The sequence below is a fragment of the Lucilia sericata genome, unplaced genomic scaffold (assembly GCF_015586225.1).
Source record: "Lucilia sericata isolate MDLA Ls3-8-SP2 unplaced genomic scaffold, ASM1558622v1 Contig000949F_arrow, whole genome shotgun sequence".
Taxonomy (NCBI): domain Eukaryota; kingdom Metazoa; phylum Arthropoda; class Insecta; order Diptera; family Calliphoridae; genus Lucilia; species Lucilia sericata.
In genome coordinates this window covers 117,501-135,404 of record NW_023994934.1, presented here as the reverse complement: position 1 = coordinate 135,404, position 17,904 = coordinate 117,501, and the positions used below count along the sequence as shown (strand labels likewise).

General features: G+C 30.2%; 1 protein-coding gene across 10 annotated transcripts in view; it reads left to right on the top strand.

Moving 5' to 3' along the window:
- LOC119609219 (uncharacterized protein ZK1073.1) overlaps window positions 1–17,904 on the top strand; it is a 76,954-nt gene that overhangs the window by 23,449 nt on the left and 35,601 nt on the right. Inside the window, exon 1 of one of the 10 annotated variants that reach the window (XM_037963939.1) lies at window positions 8,310–8,591. The exons of the other annotated variants lie outside the window; for them this stretch is intronic. Within the exon in view, the coding sequence (XP_037819867.1) occupies window positions 8,508–8,591 (84 nt within the window). The 5' untranslated portion in view covers window positions 8,310–8,507. Of the gene's footprint in view, window positions 1–8,309; window positions 8,592–17,904 lie in introns of those variants that run through there. 10 annotated transcript variants of the gene reach the window in all.

The following is a 17,904-nucleotide window of genomic DNA, read 5'->3' as shown; positions in this document are numbered from 1 at the left end:
TAGTCTAGTCTATAGTCTAGTCTATAGTCTAGTCTATAGTCTAGTCTATAGTCTAGTCTATAGTCTAGTCTATTGTCTAGTCTATAGTCTAGTCTATAGTCTAGTCTATAGTCTAGTCTATAGTCTAGTCTATAGTCTAGTCTATAGCCTATAGTCTAGTCTAGTCTATCGTGTAGTCTATAGTCTATAGTCTAGTGTATAGTCTAGTCTATAGTTTAGTCTATAGTCTATTCTATAGTATATTCTATAGTCTATTCTATAGTCTAGTCTATAGTCTAGTCTATAGTCTAGTCTATAGTCTAGTCTATAGTCTAATCTATAGTCTAGTCTACAGTCTAGTCTATAGTCTAGTCTATGGTCTAGTCTACAGTCTGGTCTCTAGTTTATAGTCTAGTTTGGGCTATAGTCTAGTCTATAGTCTAGTTAGTGAATTGTTCTTGAACATGTTATTCTTTTAAATGTCTGCTTTAAACCCTTCTTTAATTTTAATTTAATTTCCATATTTTAAAACAATAACAAATACTTGTGTGTTTGTTTTGTTTATGTCGAACATTTTTGACAGTTTCTACATTTGTTGTATTGTATTTGTGTTAAGTGTCATTCACACTTAATAAACATTTGTTTTGCAACTAAATGCAAATTTATTTCAGTACATAATATCTATATTTGTTTCAGTGTACATGTATTCTATGTATATGTATTTTATACATGTATGGAATTTTAAAATGTTATTTTTTATCGCAATTTTATAAAAAAAAATCCATGTTTATTTTTGCGAAATATATTTTCAAATGTTTCTTTTATTTGGGGCATTAGTGTCGAAAATCTCTTTCGTAGTTATGTATATATGTATATTTCCATCAAAAAGTATGTTTACAATAAAAGAATGAAAATAACAAAATGTGTTATTAAAATTAATGGAAATTTGGTGTTTGGCTGTGAAATAGTGTTTTTAAAGTTCAACTACAGCAGTCAACTCACTCACACCTGTTGGCACAAAAAAATTTCCATAAAATAATTTTTTGGAATTTTGTCTAATCTTAGTTGTTGCAATGTCTACTACTATTCTTGTTATGTACTGTGAATGTATGTATGTTCACCAGTTTGTTTACTTAATTTTTAAATTCTTAAATTTATTCATTCATCATACGCCTTCGTAAATTGTTTTCTTATTTCTTTATCTATGTTGAATGTTAATGGGCAAATTGACTGCTGCTTGTGGCAAATCACAACTCAATATGACACACACATGATTGACAGTTCCACATACAAATACAATTTGATAGATTAAATGGCAATAGGAATACTAGAGTTAAAACAAAATGCAGATTTTGTTTAATGTTTTTGTTATACGAATGTTTCTTTTTTAAAAGAGCAAAAGGAAAACTTCAAAGTATTCTTGCAGAAATATTTAAATTTTAATTAAATTCTGTATTTGAAGGACTTGCAAAGTATGTCTGTCTGTAAATAACTTATTGATTTATTTTTAGGTTCTAAAAAGTCTACAATATCCCACAACTATTTTCAAAAATTATCTTTAATACAATATTTTCCTTTTAATTATATAACTCAAGGTCATTTACTGGGAATTTATTAGGAAAAATATTCGCACAAATACCAAAGTACATTCAACCATAGAAAGTAAAACAAAACGTTTTAATTTTCTTTCTTCAAACATTTTATTGTTCTTCTTTTTCTTACTGTTTTTAAACAACAGAACGCAATTTTTTAAAGCTAAAACATCATCAAAGAGAAAAAGGGGTTCTTCAACTCAAATTAATACACTCAAGTTAGCGCACCAATGATATTGTCAAACTAATGGGAAAATTACAGAGTAGAAAGAAAAAGAAAAAACAATACCGTTAATACTAGGAAATTAAATGCAGCAGGTACAATTACCTTATTATTCTAGATTTTTTGCTGTTGTTTCTTGAAAAAATGCTCCCACATAATAAGCCACTTTTACACATTTACTACATACAACTTGTAAAACAATGTAGAACGAACAAATAAGAAAAAGCAATGTAATGTGAAAATACAACAATACTCATGAGTATTTTTTTTTGTTTTGTTTTGAAAGCAATACTCACTCATACATTAGAGAAGCGTAGGTAAACACACACAAGTAGCACTCTTTATTCTAAATATGATTTACTAGAGTAACCGGGGTGCTTCGCTACAGACTAGAGATTAGTCTATAGTTTAGACTAGACTATAGACTAGACTAGACTAGACTAGACTATAGACTAGACTATAGACTAGACTATAGACTAGACTATAGACTAGACTATAGACTAGACTATAGACTAGACTATAGACTAGACTATAGACTAGACTATAGACTAGACTATAGACTAGACTATAGACTAGACTAGACTAGACTAGACTAGACTATAGACTAGACTATAGACTAGACTATACTAGACTATAGACTAGACTATAGACTAGACTATAGACTAGACTATAGACTAGACTATAGACTAGACTATAGACTAGACTATAGAACTAGACTATAGACTAGACTATAGGCTAGCTAGACTATAGACTAGACTATAGACTAGACTATAGACTAGACTATAGTCTAGTCTATAGTCTAGTCTATAGTCTAGTCTATAGTCCTAGTCTATAGTCTTAGACTACTATAGACTAGAACTATAGACTAGACTATAGACTAGACTATAGACTAGACTATAGACTAGACTATAGACTAGACTATAGACGAGACTATAGACTAGACTATAGACTAGACTATAGACTAGACTATAGACTAGACTATAGACTAGACTATAGACTAGACTATAGACTAGACTATAGACTAGACTATAGACTAGACTATAGACTAGACTATAGACTAGACTATAGACTAGACTATAGACTAGACTTAGACTAGACTATAGACTAGACTATAGACTAGACTATAGACTAGACTATAGACTAGACTAGAGACTAGACTATAGACTAGACTATAGACTAGACTATAGACTAGACTAGACTATAGACTAGACTAGACTATAGACTAGACTATAGACTAGACTATAGACTAGACTATAGACTAGACTATAGACTAGACTATAGACTAGACTATAGACTAGACTATAGACTAGACTATAGACTTGACTATAGACTAGACTATAGACTAGACTATAGACTAGACTATAGACTAGACTGTAGACTAGACTATAGACTAGACTATAGACTAGACTATAGACTAGACTATAGACTAGACTATAGACTAGACTATAGACTAGACTATAGACTAGACTATAGACTAGACTATAGACTAGACTATAGACTAGACTATAGACTCGACTATAGACTAGACTATAGACTAGACTATAGACTAGACTATAGACTAGACTATAGACTAGACTATAGACTAGACTATAGACTCGACTATAGACTAGACTATAGACTAGACTATAGACTAGACTATAGACTAGACTAATAACTAACTAGAGACTAGACTATAGACTAGACTATAGACTAGACTATAGACTAAGACTATAGACTAGACTAATAGACTAGACTATAGACTAGACTAATACTAGACTATAGACTAGACTATAGACTAGACTATAGACTAGACTATAGACTAGACTATAGACTAAATAATAGAATAGACTATAGACTAGACTATAGACTAGACTATAGACTAGACTATAGACTAGACTATAGACTAGACTATAGACTAACTATAGACTAGACTATAGACTAGACTAAGCCTAGACTATAGACTAGACAAGAACTAGACTTAACTAGACTATAGACTAACTATAGACTAGACTATAGACTAGACTATAGACTAGACTATAGACTAGACTATAGACTAGACTATGACTAGACTATAGACTAGACTATAGACTAGACTAGTGACTACTAGACTAGGACTATAGACTAGACTATAGACTAGACGATAGACTAGACTAGTCTAGATACGACTATAGACTAGACTATAGACTAGACTATAGACTAGACTATAGACTAGACTATAGACTAGACTATAGACTAGACTACTAGACTAGAGCTAAGACTAGAACTATTAGACTAGACTATAGACTAGACTATAGACAGACTATAGACTATGACTAGACTTGACTAGACTATGACTAGACTATAGACTAGATACTAGACTATATGACTAGACTATAGACTAGACTATAGACTAGACTATAGACTAGACTATAGATAGACTAGACTATAGACTAGACTATAGACTAGACTATAGACTAGACTATAGACTAGACTATAGACTAGTTTATAGACTAGACTATAGACTAGACTATAGACTAGACTATAGACTAGACTATAGACTAAACTATAGACTAGACTATAGACTAGACTATAGACTAGACTATAGACTAGACTATAGACTAGACTATAGACTAGACTATAGACTAGACTATAGACTAGACTATAGACTAGACTATAGACTAGACTATAGACTAGACTATAGACTAGACTATAGACTAGACTATAGACTAGACTATAGACTAGACTATAGACTAGACTATAGACTAGACTATAGACTAGACTATAGACTAGACTATAGACTAGACTATAGACTAGACTATAGACTAGACTATAGACTAGACTATAGACTAGACTATAGACTAGACTATAGACTAGACTATAGACTAGACTATAGACTAGACTATAGACTAGACTATAGACTAGACTAGACTATAGACTAGACTATAGACTAGACTATAGACTAGACTAGACTATAGACTAGACTATAGACTAGACTATAGACTAGACTATAGACTAGACTATAGACTAGACTATAGACTACACTATAGACTAGACTATAGACTAAACTATAGACTAGACTATAGACTAGACTAGACTATAGACTAGACTATAGACTAGACTATAGACTAGACTATAGACTAGACTATAGACTAGACTAGACTATAGACTAGACTATAGACTAGACTATAGACTAGACTATAGACTAGACTATAGACTAGACTATAGACTAGACTATAGACTAGACTATAGACTATAGACTAGACTATAGACTAGACTATAGACTAGACTATAGACTAGACTATAGACTAGACTATAGACTAGACTATAGACTAGACTATAGACTAGACTATAGACTAGACTATAGACTAGACTATAGACTAGACTATAGACTAGACTAAGACTATAGACTAGACTGTAGGCTAGAATATAGACTAGACTGTAGGCTAGAATATAGACTAGACTGTAGGCTAGAATATAGAGTATAGTGCCCTTTGACCCCAAAAAGTTCCTTATACTGCGATTGGAAATCAGTCACATGTTAACACGACTCTTGTGTATATTATATGTGGGTATATAGAAGATTTTTCAACATTTGCAGTAAAAAAGCATAGCATATTTTGGGGCTAAAACCCAGTTAAGTATGTTCTTTCCTGTCTTAATTTTCTTACTATTTATTACTTACTCTGACAAAAGGTGAATTTTAATAATTGCTTTAAATTGTTGCTCCTATTTTATGAAAAATTCTAATAAAATAATGTTAGTTAGAATGCTTTAATAAAAACCGCAGTCAGCACAAAAAAAACAAGATGAAAAAAAATGATTATTATTGTGCTAAATCATTCATTATTAATTTGTGTTACTTTATTGCGTTTTAATTTAATACGTGTGGCAGCAACCAATGAACTCTATATCTCTCTCCTTCCTTCCCGCCCTCGCTCTCTCTTTGTCTTTCACCCCTGCTGACACAAATTTATTATAAACATTATGTTACACCACCATGCTACAACCCAGTTAACTCTGACCTAGGGCACTGGTTTCCATAATGTCCCTCAACCTCTTTAACTTTTTTTATTTTTCCCTATCCATCCCCCACCTTTCATTCATTCATTCATTATTTTTCGTTTTTTTCTGACACTTTTGTTTTAAGCATCACAATGTTGAATGAATTTATGAGATTTGCTTGCTGTGTGTCTGTTTTCTAGTCTTTAAGGGATTTAGCCGGTTGGGTTTGAGGCCTAAATAGGGGGTGTTCTTGTTTAATAAAACATTTGTTTGTGTGGCAGCATTTGTAGAAAACAAAATGTACATTAATGCAACATAAGTAGGTGATGATAAAATATGGCATCAAAATAAAAATAAAAGTTGAAAACATAATAAAAAAAATATTAAATAGTAAACAAATTCAGCTTTTTCTTGATTTCTTTTTCAGCTGTAAAGCTTAGTTTTTTAAGGGTAATGAAAGCTTTTGTTTAATAGAAAACAAGACAGAATTGAGAGTGTTAATAAAATGGTTAAAAAAAAGGGGTTGCCAGATAGAACTGAAATAGAATTAAAGAAGAACAGAACTAGAACTGAACTAGAACTGAACTAGAAATGAACTAGAACTGAACTAGAACTGAACTAGAACTGAACTAGAACTGAACTAGAACTGACTAGAACTGAACTAGAACTGAACTAGAACTGAACTAGAACTGAACTAGAACTGAACTAGAACTGAACTAGAACTGAACTAGAACTGAACTGAACTAGAACTGAACTAGAACTGAACTAGAACTGAACTAGAACTGAACTAGAACTGAACTAGAACTGAACTAGAACTGAACTAGAACTGAACTAGAACTGAACTAGAACTGAACTAGAACTGAACTAGAACTGAACTAGAACTGAACTAGAACTGAACTAGAACTGAACTAGAACTGAACTAGAACTGAACTAGAACTGAACTAGAACTGAACTAGAACTGAACTAGAACTGAACTAGAACTGAACTAGAACTGAACTAGAACTGAACTAGAACTGAACTAGAACTGAACTAGAACTGAACTAGAACTGAACTAGAACTGAACTAGAACTGAACTAGAACTGAACTAGAACTGAACTAGAACTGAACTAGAACTGAACTAGAACTGAACTAGAACTGAACTAGAACTGAACTAGAACTGAACTAGAACTGAACTAGAACTGAACTAGAACTGAACTAGAACTGAACTAGAACTGAACTAGAACTGAACTAGAACTGAAACTGAACTAGAACTGAACTAGAACTGAACTAGAACTGAACTAGAACTGAACTAGAACTGAACTAGAACTGAACTAGAACTGAACTAGAACTGAACTAGAACTGAACTAGACTGAACTAGAACTGAACTAGAACTGAACTAGAACTGAACTAGAACTGAACTAGAACTGAACTAGAAACTGAACTAGAACTGAACTAGAACTGAACTAGAACTGAACTAGAACTGAACTAGAACTGAACTAGAACTGACTAGAACTGAACTAGAACTGAACTAGAACTGACACTAGAACTGAACTAGAACTGAACTAGAACTGAACTAGAACTGGAACTAGAACGAACTAGAACTGAACTAGAACTGAACTAGAACTGAACTAGAACTGAACTAGAACTGAACTAGAACTGAACTAGAACTGAACTAGAACTGGAACTAGAACTGAACTGAACTGAACTAGAACTGAACTAGAACTGAACTAGAACTGACTAGAACTGAACTAGATACTGAAACTAGAACTGAACTAGAACTGAACTAGAACTGAACTAGAACTGAACTAGAACTGAACTAGAACTAGAACTGAACTAGAACTGAACTAGAACTGAACTAGAACTGAACTAGAACTGAACTAGAACTGAACTAGAACTGAACTAGAACTGAACTAGAACTGAACTAGATCTAAAGTAAAACTGAACTAGAACTGAACTAGATCTAACGTAGAACTGAACTAATTTTAAATAGGAAACTTCTCGAAAGCATATCTGATAAAATTGTTCCCCGATTTAGCACCCTTTGATATCTGGGATCTTCAGAAAGATCGTAAAATTAGCATATAAAATACTAGAGGAACTTGTAAATAGTTCTTTGCAAACATCTGGCTATACTGTTTTATTAACTTAACTCTCTTTCTCTTTAACAACAACAACCATAGAGAAAAGCTTTTCGGTTTTCATTTGTTTTTCTCATTTTACCGAATGTTAGTAAACTACGAATAAAGGAAACAAAACATAAAATGTAAAAGTTAATGTTTTGATTTTCAACTATTGTTAAAGTTTAAACAAGTGTTGTTGTTCTTGTTTTCTTTCACTTGTTATTGTTGTTGTTGCAGTAGCAAAACTCTTATGTATTGTAGTTAGTGTGGCATACATTTTGTTTTGTTGTGTTTTTTTTTTTTTTTTTTCTTAAATTTTTTGCCATTTGTACTTTTTTTGTTACTGACTTGTGTTTTCATTTTGTTTGTGCTTTTTTTCGGTTTGATTTTGTTGTATCATGTTTAAACATGTTGTGTTTATGTTAAAGAAGGTTTATAACCTACTAACGCTGTCAGTTACTCGTTGGACGTCTAAGCGTTAGAACAGTTTAACAAATTTTTACTCTTAACTAAACGGAGTCATAACATAATTAAAAGAACTTTATTGAAAAAAGGACTTTATTTAAAAAAAGTTTTAAAAAAAGTGAGAAAATTGAAAAAATATTAAAAAAAAGAAAAAATTCATTTGAAATAAAAAAGTTTTTTGTAATCAAAATGGAAAATCAAGAAAACCAACAGGAAAAATCTGCCACTCCCACACCTCCTATACCCCTAAATGCAGGCAATGATAAACTTAATGTAAGTTAAGGCGCAATTTTTTTTTCTTTATAACAAAATTTTAAGTTTTACCCTAAAAATTCTTTAGTGCTAAGAGGTTATTGAAAGATTTTCAAGTAGTTTTTGGTATATCTTGTAATTTGGAGAATTTTTGTTCCGATGTAAATTGAATACTTAAACATATTGTTGGAAAATTTTCGCACAGCAATTGTATGAATGTATTGGCAAGTAAAGGTCCTTTAAGGATACTTCTCTACTCTTCTCTACTGTTGTTCATGTGGTTTAATTATTGTGTTAAGTTTGAAATGTGTAAAAATTGGGTTTTTCTATGAAAATGTGTTTCAAACATGAGGGACATAGACATATTTTTAAAAATCTTATTCTTAAACCTTTATCAAAGGTTTATAGAATAAATTTTGTTTGCAATTTTGTTTGATAAACTTTTAATAACATTTTATGAATCAGAGCTTTAGTCTATAAAAGGTTATTAAAGATCAATTTGGTATGTTACCTGTTTTTCATTTTTTTTTTTTGGCAAATTACCTTGTTAGGTTAAGAGCAGTTATGTCAAAGTTAATGCAATATTAATGAGTTTTTGAAGAAAGCAATTTAGGTTAAAATGTATGTTTGTGGTTTAGAAAATTTTAAAATGTTTTTAAGTGAAATAGCTAATACTAATAGAAAAATGTAAAAAAAATATTCATAATAAAAAAGTGACAAATTTAGCGTTAACTTAAATATTCGACAAAAATTCGTTAGAACTTAAAATCGCACAATTTTACTTTTGGTTCTTAAAGCTGAGAAGTTAAACTATTGAATACTAAAGAAATTTTCCAAAATGGTTGATATGTACTTTTTTTAATATTAAAACAAAGTTTGTTAAAAACTGAAAAATTTTAAATTTAAGTGAAATTTTAAAATTCACTAAAAATTCGTTACAAATAAAAATCGCAAATCTTTAGATTCTAATAGCTGAGAGAACAAGCTATCAAATAATAAAGAAATCAATTAAAACCGTTAATATGTACTTTTGTAATATTCCAACAAAGTTTGTTAAAAACTGAAAAATTTTAAATTTTTGTGAAATTTTTAAAATTCGCCAAAAAATGGTTAAAACTTAATATCGCAAAATATTTCTTCTGTTTCTTAAAGCTGAGATGTTAAACTATTGAATACTAACGAAATTTTCCAAAATGGTAGATATGTACTTTTTTTAATATACAAACGAAATTTATTAAAAATTGAAAATTTTCAAATTTAGGTGAAATTTAAAAAATCGCCAAAAAATTGTTAAAAAATAAAATTGCAAAATTTTTCTTTAGATTCTAATAGCTGAGAGGATGAGCTATTAAATACTAAAGAAATTTTCTAAAATGGTTAATATGTACTTTTTTAATATTCAAGCAAAAATTGCTAAAAATTAAAAAAAATTTAAACTGAGGTGAAATTTTAAAATTCGCTAAAAAATTGTTAAAACTAAAAATCGCAAAATATTTCTTCTGTTTCTTAAAGTTGATAAGATAAACTATTGAATACTAAACAAATTTTCTTAAATAATTAATATGTACTTTTCTAAAATTCAAACAAAAGTTGTAAAAAATTTGAAAAATTTAAAATTTGGTGAAATTCGCCAAAAAAAATGTTTTAAACTAAAAATTGCAAAATTTTTCTTCTTCTTCTAGTAGCTGAAAGGATAAGCTATTCAATAATAAAGAAAGAAATTAAAACGGTTTTTATATACATTTGTAATATTCCAACAAAATTTGTTAAAAATTTAAAATTTTAAAATTTAGGTGAAACTTTAAAATTCGCCAAAAAATGGTTAAAACTAAAAATCGCCAAATTTACCTACAGTTTCTAAAAGCTGAGAAGATAAACTATTGAATTATAAAGAAATTAATTAACACAGTTAATATGTACTTTTGTAATATTCCAACAAAGTTTGTTAAAAATTTCAAATTTAGGTGAAATTTAAAAATTCAACAAAAAATCGTTATAATTAAAAATCTTAAAATTTTCCTTCAGATTCTAATAGCTGAAAGGATAAGCTATTGAGTACTAAATAATTTTTCTAAAATTATTAATATGTACTTTTTTAATATTCAAACAAAATTTTTTAAAAATTTAATAATTTTAAATTTTGGTGAAATTTTTAAAATTTGCTAAACAAATGGTTTAAACTAAAAATCGCAACATTTCTCTTCGGATTCTAATAGTCGAGAAGATAAACTATTGTATACTAAAGAAATGAATTAAAACTAATAATATGTATTTATTTAATATTCAAACAAAAATTGTTAAAAATTTCAAATTTTAATATTTAGGTGAAACTTTAAAATTTTTCAAAAAAATGGTTAAAACTAAAAATGGCACAATTTTTCTTCGGATTCTAATAGCTGAGAGGATTAACTATTGTATACTAAAGGAATTTTCCAAAATGGTTGATATATACTTTTTTAATATTCACACAAAATTTATTGAACGAAAAAGTACCAAAAAGTTATCTTTTATAGGTTCTTATTTAATCTGGGCTTAATTTCATGTTTCTACGTTCAGTATTATAGAAAATCCAAAAAGTACCTTTTGAGGAACGAAAAAGTACCAAAAAGTCCCCTTTATATAGGTTCTCATTTACTCTAGGTTCTACATGCTTAATTTCATGTTTCTACGTTCAATATTATAGAAAATCCAAAAAGTACCTTTTGAGGAACGAAAAAGTACCAAAATGTCCCCTTTTTATAGGTTCTCATTTACTCTCGGTTCTACATGCTTAATTTTATGTTTCTTGTTTCAATTATAAAGATAACATAATAAGTACCTTTTTGAAGAACGAAAAAGTACCAAAAAGCCCCCTACTTAGTACGGGCTTTACATGCTTAATTTCAAGTTTCTAGGTTCAATATTAAAGAAAACAAAAAAAGTACCCTTAGAAGAACGAAAAAGTACCAAAAAGTCTCCTCTTTACCCTGGGCTTTTATAGGTTCTCATTTACTCTGGGCTCCCTTTTGTAGGTTCTCATTTACTCTAGGTTCTACATGCTTAATTTTATGTTTTTAGTTTCAATATTAAAAAAAGCATAAAAGGTACCTTTAGAAGAACGAAACAGTACCAAAAAGTACCCTTTTATAGGTTCTCAATAACTCCGGCCCATACATGCTTTATTTTAAGTTTTTAGTTTCAATGTTAAAGAAAACACAAAAAGTACCTTTTGAAGAATGAAAATGTACCAAAAAGTTCTCTTTTATAGGTTCTCATTTACTCTAGGTTTTACATGCTTAATTTTAAGTTTCAAGTTTCAATATTAAAGAAAACACAAAAAGTACCTTTTGAAGAACGAAAAAGTAGGTACCAAAAAGTACCCTTTTATAGGTTCTCATTTACTCTGGGCTCTATATGCTTAATTGCATGTTTCTAGGTTTAATAATAAAGAAAACACAAAAAGTACCTTTTGAAGAACGAAAAAGTACCAAAAAGTCCCTGTTTATAGGTTCTCATTTACTCTGGGCTCTACATGCTTAATTTCAAGTTTCTAGGTTCAATTATAAAGAAAACATAATAAGTACCTTTTGAAGAACGAAAAAGTACCAAAAAGCCCCCTACTTAGTTCGGGCTTTACATGCTTAATTTCAAGTTTCTAAGTTTAATATTATAGAAAATTCAAAAAGTACCTTTAGAAGAACGAACAAGTTCTAGGTTCTAAATAAAAGAAAACAAAAAAAGTACCAATTTAAGAACGAAAAAGTACCAAGTACCTCTTTTACAGGTTCTCCATTAGTCAGCTTGTTTCATGCTTAATTTTACACAAAAAACACCTGTTAGAGAACGAAAAAGTACCAAAAAATAGTTCTTTTATTACATCCCTGCTTAATTTCTCACACACAATTTTCCATCTTTGATTTTGGTCATAACAAAACAATAACATAACCTGTTGTTCTTTTTTGTTCCATTTTGTTTTTACAAAAACAACCTGTACCATATGAAGCTGTAAGTTATTGTTGTTGTTATTTCGTTTTGTCCAAGCATGCACATTCTAGATGAAATTTTCAAAAGTTGTGTCGAATTTTCGCTCATATCTCCTTTATTTAAGGACCCATTTTGCTTATTTTCAGTAGAAAACTTCTCGAAAGCATCACAGAATTGTGGAAGATTTGGATTCCGTAGATTTCAACAAACATTTTTATACCCACCATCAAAAAAGATGGGGGGTATATTCATTTTGTCATTCCGTTTGTAACACATCGAAATATTGGTCATAGACCCACAAAAGTATATATATTCTGGGTCCTCATTAAATTCTAAGACGATCTAGCCATGTCTGTCCGTTTGTCCGTCCGTCCGTCTGTCTGTTGAAAGCACGATAGAGTCCGAATGGAAAGAGCTAGAGGGTTGAAATTTCACATAAATATTTTTTATAGGTAAGGTTTGTTTGGTATTGAAAATGGGAAATATCGGTCCATGTTTTCGGATAGCCCCCATACAAGTGGCCCCTCGAAAAGCAGCTTTAACAGCCATATCTTGTTTAAAAATACAAATATGGCGATGAAATTCGACAAAAGTAAGTTCCTTATGATCCAAAATCACTATGCAAAATTTTATGAGGATCGGTCCATAATTGACCCTACCCCCCATATAAGGTCCCCTTTAGAAAATGACTTTAACGCTCATTACTGGCTTAAAAATACTAGTATATAGATGAAATTCAACAGAAGTAAGTTTCATACGAGTCAAAATCTATCTAAAAAATTTTATGAGAATCGGTCCATGATTGACCCTACCCCCCATATAAGGTCCCCTTCAGAAAATGACTGCAACGCTCATTAATGAGGATCGACCCATAATTGACCCTACCCCCTATATAAGGTCCCCTTCAGAAAATTACTTTAACGCTTATAACTGGCCTAAAAAATACGAGTATATAGATGAAATTCGACATAAGTAAGTTTCATTCGAGTCAAACGAGGTGTGATGGTGGGTATATAAGATTCGGCATAGCCGAATATAACACTCTTACTTGTTATTTTTCTCTTAATAATAGCAAAGAATATTTATTACAAAAATACGTATCTCGACTTGCGGCCCACAAGTTGCGGGTTTTTATGATTTACACGTATTCTTTATGTGTTACGACCCGCTATTGATGAGACACACATTCTATGATAATAGTTTATGCAAAAATATTTGCAAAAAATTATGAAATTTTAAACAATTTCTTTAAGTTTTCTTATGTTTTTATGATTTAATCCCTTTCTTCCCACAGTTTTTCACACATTATTCATTCTTGCCAGATTTTAATACTTTGATACTTTTCTTCTTATTTTCTTTTCTTTTTCACTCAATACGTGTGCATTAATAAAGTTTTCTATAAAATTAATATTCGTTTTTTGTTGTTAAACAAATTTGAAAGTTTGTAATTTGTTTCTTTAAATTTTTGCTAGCAACAAAATAATAAATTGCATTTTTTTTCTTTTCAAGAAATTCACATGCATCATTCATCTTTTACTCTTGCTTGTTGTTATTGTTGTTGAGAAATGAACTTTATTAAAGAAGACTCAGGCAGACAACATTTTTTTTTTTTTTTTTCGTATATTCATTTATTTGCAATCTATTTTACAAGAAATATTAAGCAAATTTTTTAATAATTAACAATAACTTACATTATTAAGTTCCAGTGAACTTAATAATAATAAAAAGGAAATAAGTATTAATAATCAGCGTCTAAAAGGTAGATCAAGTACATGAAATCTTTTAAGCCTTCGTACCTCATCACTATTGTCTAAAAGGGTAATAGCTAACACATTTTCATGATCACTAAGTCTTTGTAGATATCGTTCACTAAATTTGTTAATTTCCTCTTTTATTGTGGGTATTTTAAGGTCATTGTGCAAGATATTGTTGCTTATAAACCAAGGAGCATTAGTCAATAATCTTAATGTTTTTGACTGATATCGTTGGAGAATTTCAACGTTAGAATTGCTAGCTGTTCCCCAGAGTTGAACACCATAAGTCCAAATTGGCTTCAGGATAGTTTTGTATAAAATGACTTTGTTTTCCAAACATAACTCTGAGTTTGGTCCAAGGAGCCAGTACATTTTCTTTGTTTTAATATTTAGATGTTCTCTTTTAGCTTTGACATGATCTTTCCATGTGAGTCTTCTATCCAAATGGAGTCCTAAATATTTTACGTTATTTGATTTTGGAATAGAATTTCCATTTAAATAAAGTGTTGGGCAATCACCTTTTCTTAAAGTGAAAGTAACGTTAACTGATTTTTCCGTATTGACTTTCATATTCCATTTTTGTAGCCAGGTTTCAATAATATTAAGCTGATTTTGTAACATTTCAGAAGCTTTAGATCAAGAGTCATTGGTAGACAAAATAGCGGTATCATCTGCATACGTTGCTATAGTTAATTCATGGTTGATAGGCATATCTGATGTGTAGATGGTATAAAGAATAGGACCCAGAACGCTTCCCTGTGGGATTCCAGATTTTATAACTCCAAAGGAGGAATCATCGCCATTAATATGAACATAGAATGATCTATTACATAAATATGATTTAAATAAGAAATAGTAGGGGGCAGGAAGTAGTTGTTTTATTTTGTAGAGGAGACCGCAGTGCCATACTTTATCGAATGCTTTACTTATATCTAGAAATACAGCTGAGCAATATAACTTATTTTCCAGGGCTTTAGTTATTTCCTGCACAATACGGTGACATTGTTCAGGTGTACCATGTTTGTGCCTGAATCCGAATTGGTGATCGGGAATAATATTTTTATCTTCTAATATCGGAAGTAATCTTGTTAATATGAGTCTCTCAAATAATTTAGAGAATACAGGTAACAAGCTTATGGGTCTATAAGATGTTACTTCATTTTCTCGTTTATTAGGCTTTAGTATCATTATAATTTTTGCATATTTCCATTGCGACGGATAGTAGTTCAATCTTATTACAGAATTAAATATTGTGGTCAGAAATATAATGCCTTTTTTAGGTAACAACTTAACAATTTTTGGGCTAATAAAATCATATCCAGGAGATTTGGTGCTATTTAGATTTCTTATCATAACTTGAACTTCAGAAGGAGATATACTTTTAATTGGACGATCCATTTGGCAAGGAATATCAAGAAAATTGTTTATTTCGTCTTGTTGAGACGAAGTACATTCATTAAAGGGAATAAAGGTTTCCTCTAAATATTCTTTAAATACATAAGCTTTACTCTTATTAGATCTGCACCATTCACCATTGCTTTTCTTTATAGGTATATTTCTACTGACGGGACGTTTAAGGTATTTTGTTGCCTTCCATAGACTGTGTTCGTCAGTTTTACTGACATCAAGGTTTTTAAGATAAGCCTTAACAGAATCATTTTTATATTCTTTTAAACGTTTTTTTAAATAATTTGATGCTCTATTCCAATTAGCTTTGTCAATTTGATTTCTACTATTTTGGTATATTCTGCGTAAAATTCGCTTGTTTCTTATGAGTTCTCTTATTTCAGTAGAGATAAAGACATTAGTACCCATCACTTCAGGATATTGTGGAGTAGATAAGTAAGCAGCTTCGTATATTACTTTATTTAAAGTTTCAATGGCATCATCTAATTCATGCTCACTTTTTATGGAAATGTTTAAATTAAGATTGTTTTCTATCAAATTCTTGAAATAAATTGTATCTGTTTTATTATTTATGATATTAAATTATTTAGATACTGACTCACAAGTTGTGCTATATGTGACTATTAATGCACTATGATCTGAACTTAAATCATCAGAGTCCAATATATCCAAATATGTTCTAGATATACCACTAAAAACAACAAAATCCAAAAGATCTGGTATTTTCGCAGGATCAGTTGGCCAATATGTTGGTCTACCAGTTGATAAAAAAGAATAGAGATTTCTCGATATACATTTGTAAAGCTCTTTGCCTTTTGGATTTGTCAAACGTGATCCCCACCATGGATTTTTAGCATTAAAATCACCCCCAACAATGAATTTAGATCCAAGTTGCTCAAAAAAGTCTTCATATTGCTCACATTTTATATTGTGCCTAGGAGGTGAATATATGGAAAAAATGTTGACGCTAGAATTATCGCAAGTAATTTGGATACCAGCAGATTGAATATATGTTTTCTCAATAGGACTAAGGGTTTCATATTTAATATGTGATTTTATTAATATGGCTGCACCAGCATGTGCTCTATTATCTGGGTGATTTGCAGTAATAGTATCATAATCTTTTATTTTAAAATAGGTTTTATCAGTAAAATGAGATTCAGAGATCAGCAAAATATCAATAATGTTGTTTATGAGGAAAATTTCAATTTCGTTTTTGTGGTTAAAAAGACCGTTTGCATTCCATATTGCTATTCTTAGATTCACTTGCATAGTTTGGTCATCAGCATAGTCATCATGTTCATTAAATTCTCCATTAAATTTTCTAATTTCTCTAAACGAGCATTATAGTTAAAATCTTGAGTTTTTAGCGCTTCAGAGTATGAGATATTATATTTGTTCTGATGTTGTTTACTATTATCCATACCATTCAAATTAGGGTATTCTCTATTATTAATAATAAAATTCGAATTTTTTTGGCTATTTGAAATTAATCTTTGCCTGTTTGACCTTTTTGATATGAGGTCTTGATAAACCTTACAACCTTTATAATTGGCAGTGTGATTACCTAAGCAGTGTAAACAGCGAGGCAATGAGTCACTTAATTTGGTACATTCAGAAGTGGAATGATCCATTCCACATTTAACACATCTGAAGGGTCTTTTGCAATAAGATTTTGTATGTCCATACAGCTGGCAACGATGACATTGTACCATGTCATTGGTTCTAATTGGCGGTTCGATTTTAACTATACCATTGTTAATAGACTTAATATCATATACGCTTTTATTGTTATCTTTGGGATCTAATTCAACAAAAAACATTGAGAGAGGCTGTTTTGTAATACGACTTCTTGCATTAGTAATAGATCTTACTTGGTGACCTAATAATAATAGTTCTGCCTTAATATCTTCTGTCGGAGTTGAATGATGAAGGCCCTTAATAACAATTCTAAAGGCTTTTTCTTGCTTTAACTGAAAGGTATGGAAGCTTATTTTTGCACTTTCTAAATATTTTACTATCTTTCTGTAAGCATCTACATTTTTAACCATTAAGCGAACCTCACCTTGTCTTAAAGACTTATAATTAAAATCATCTTGTGATATTACAGAACTTATTTTCTTAACCATAACGCTTATATTTTCCACATTTGGTATATAGATTGGTGGCGGCTTTGGTATTGATTTCTCTTCATCACATTCTTTGTCATC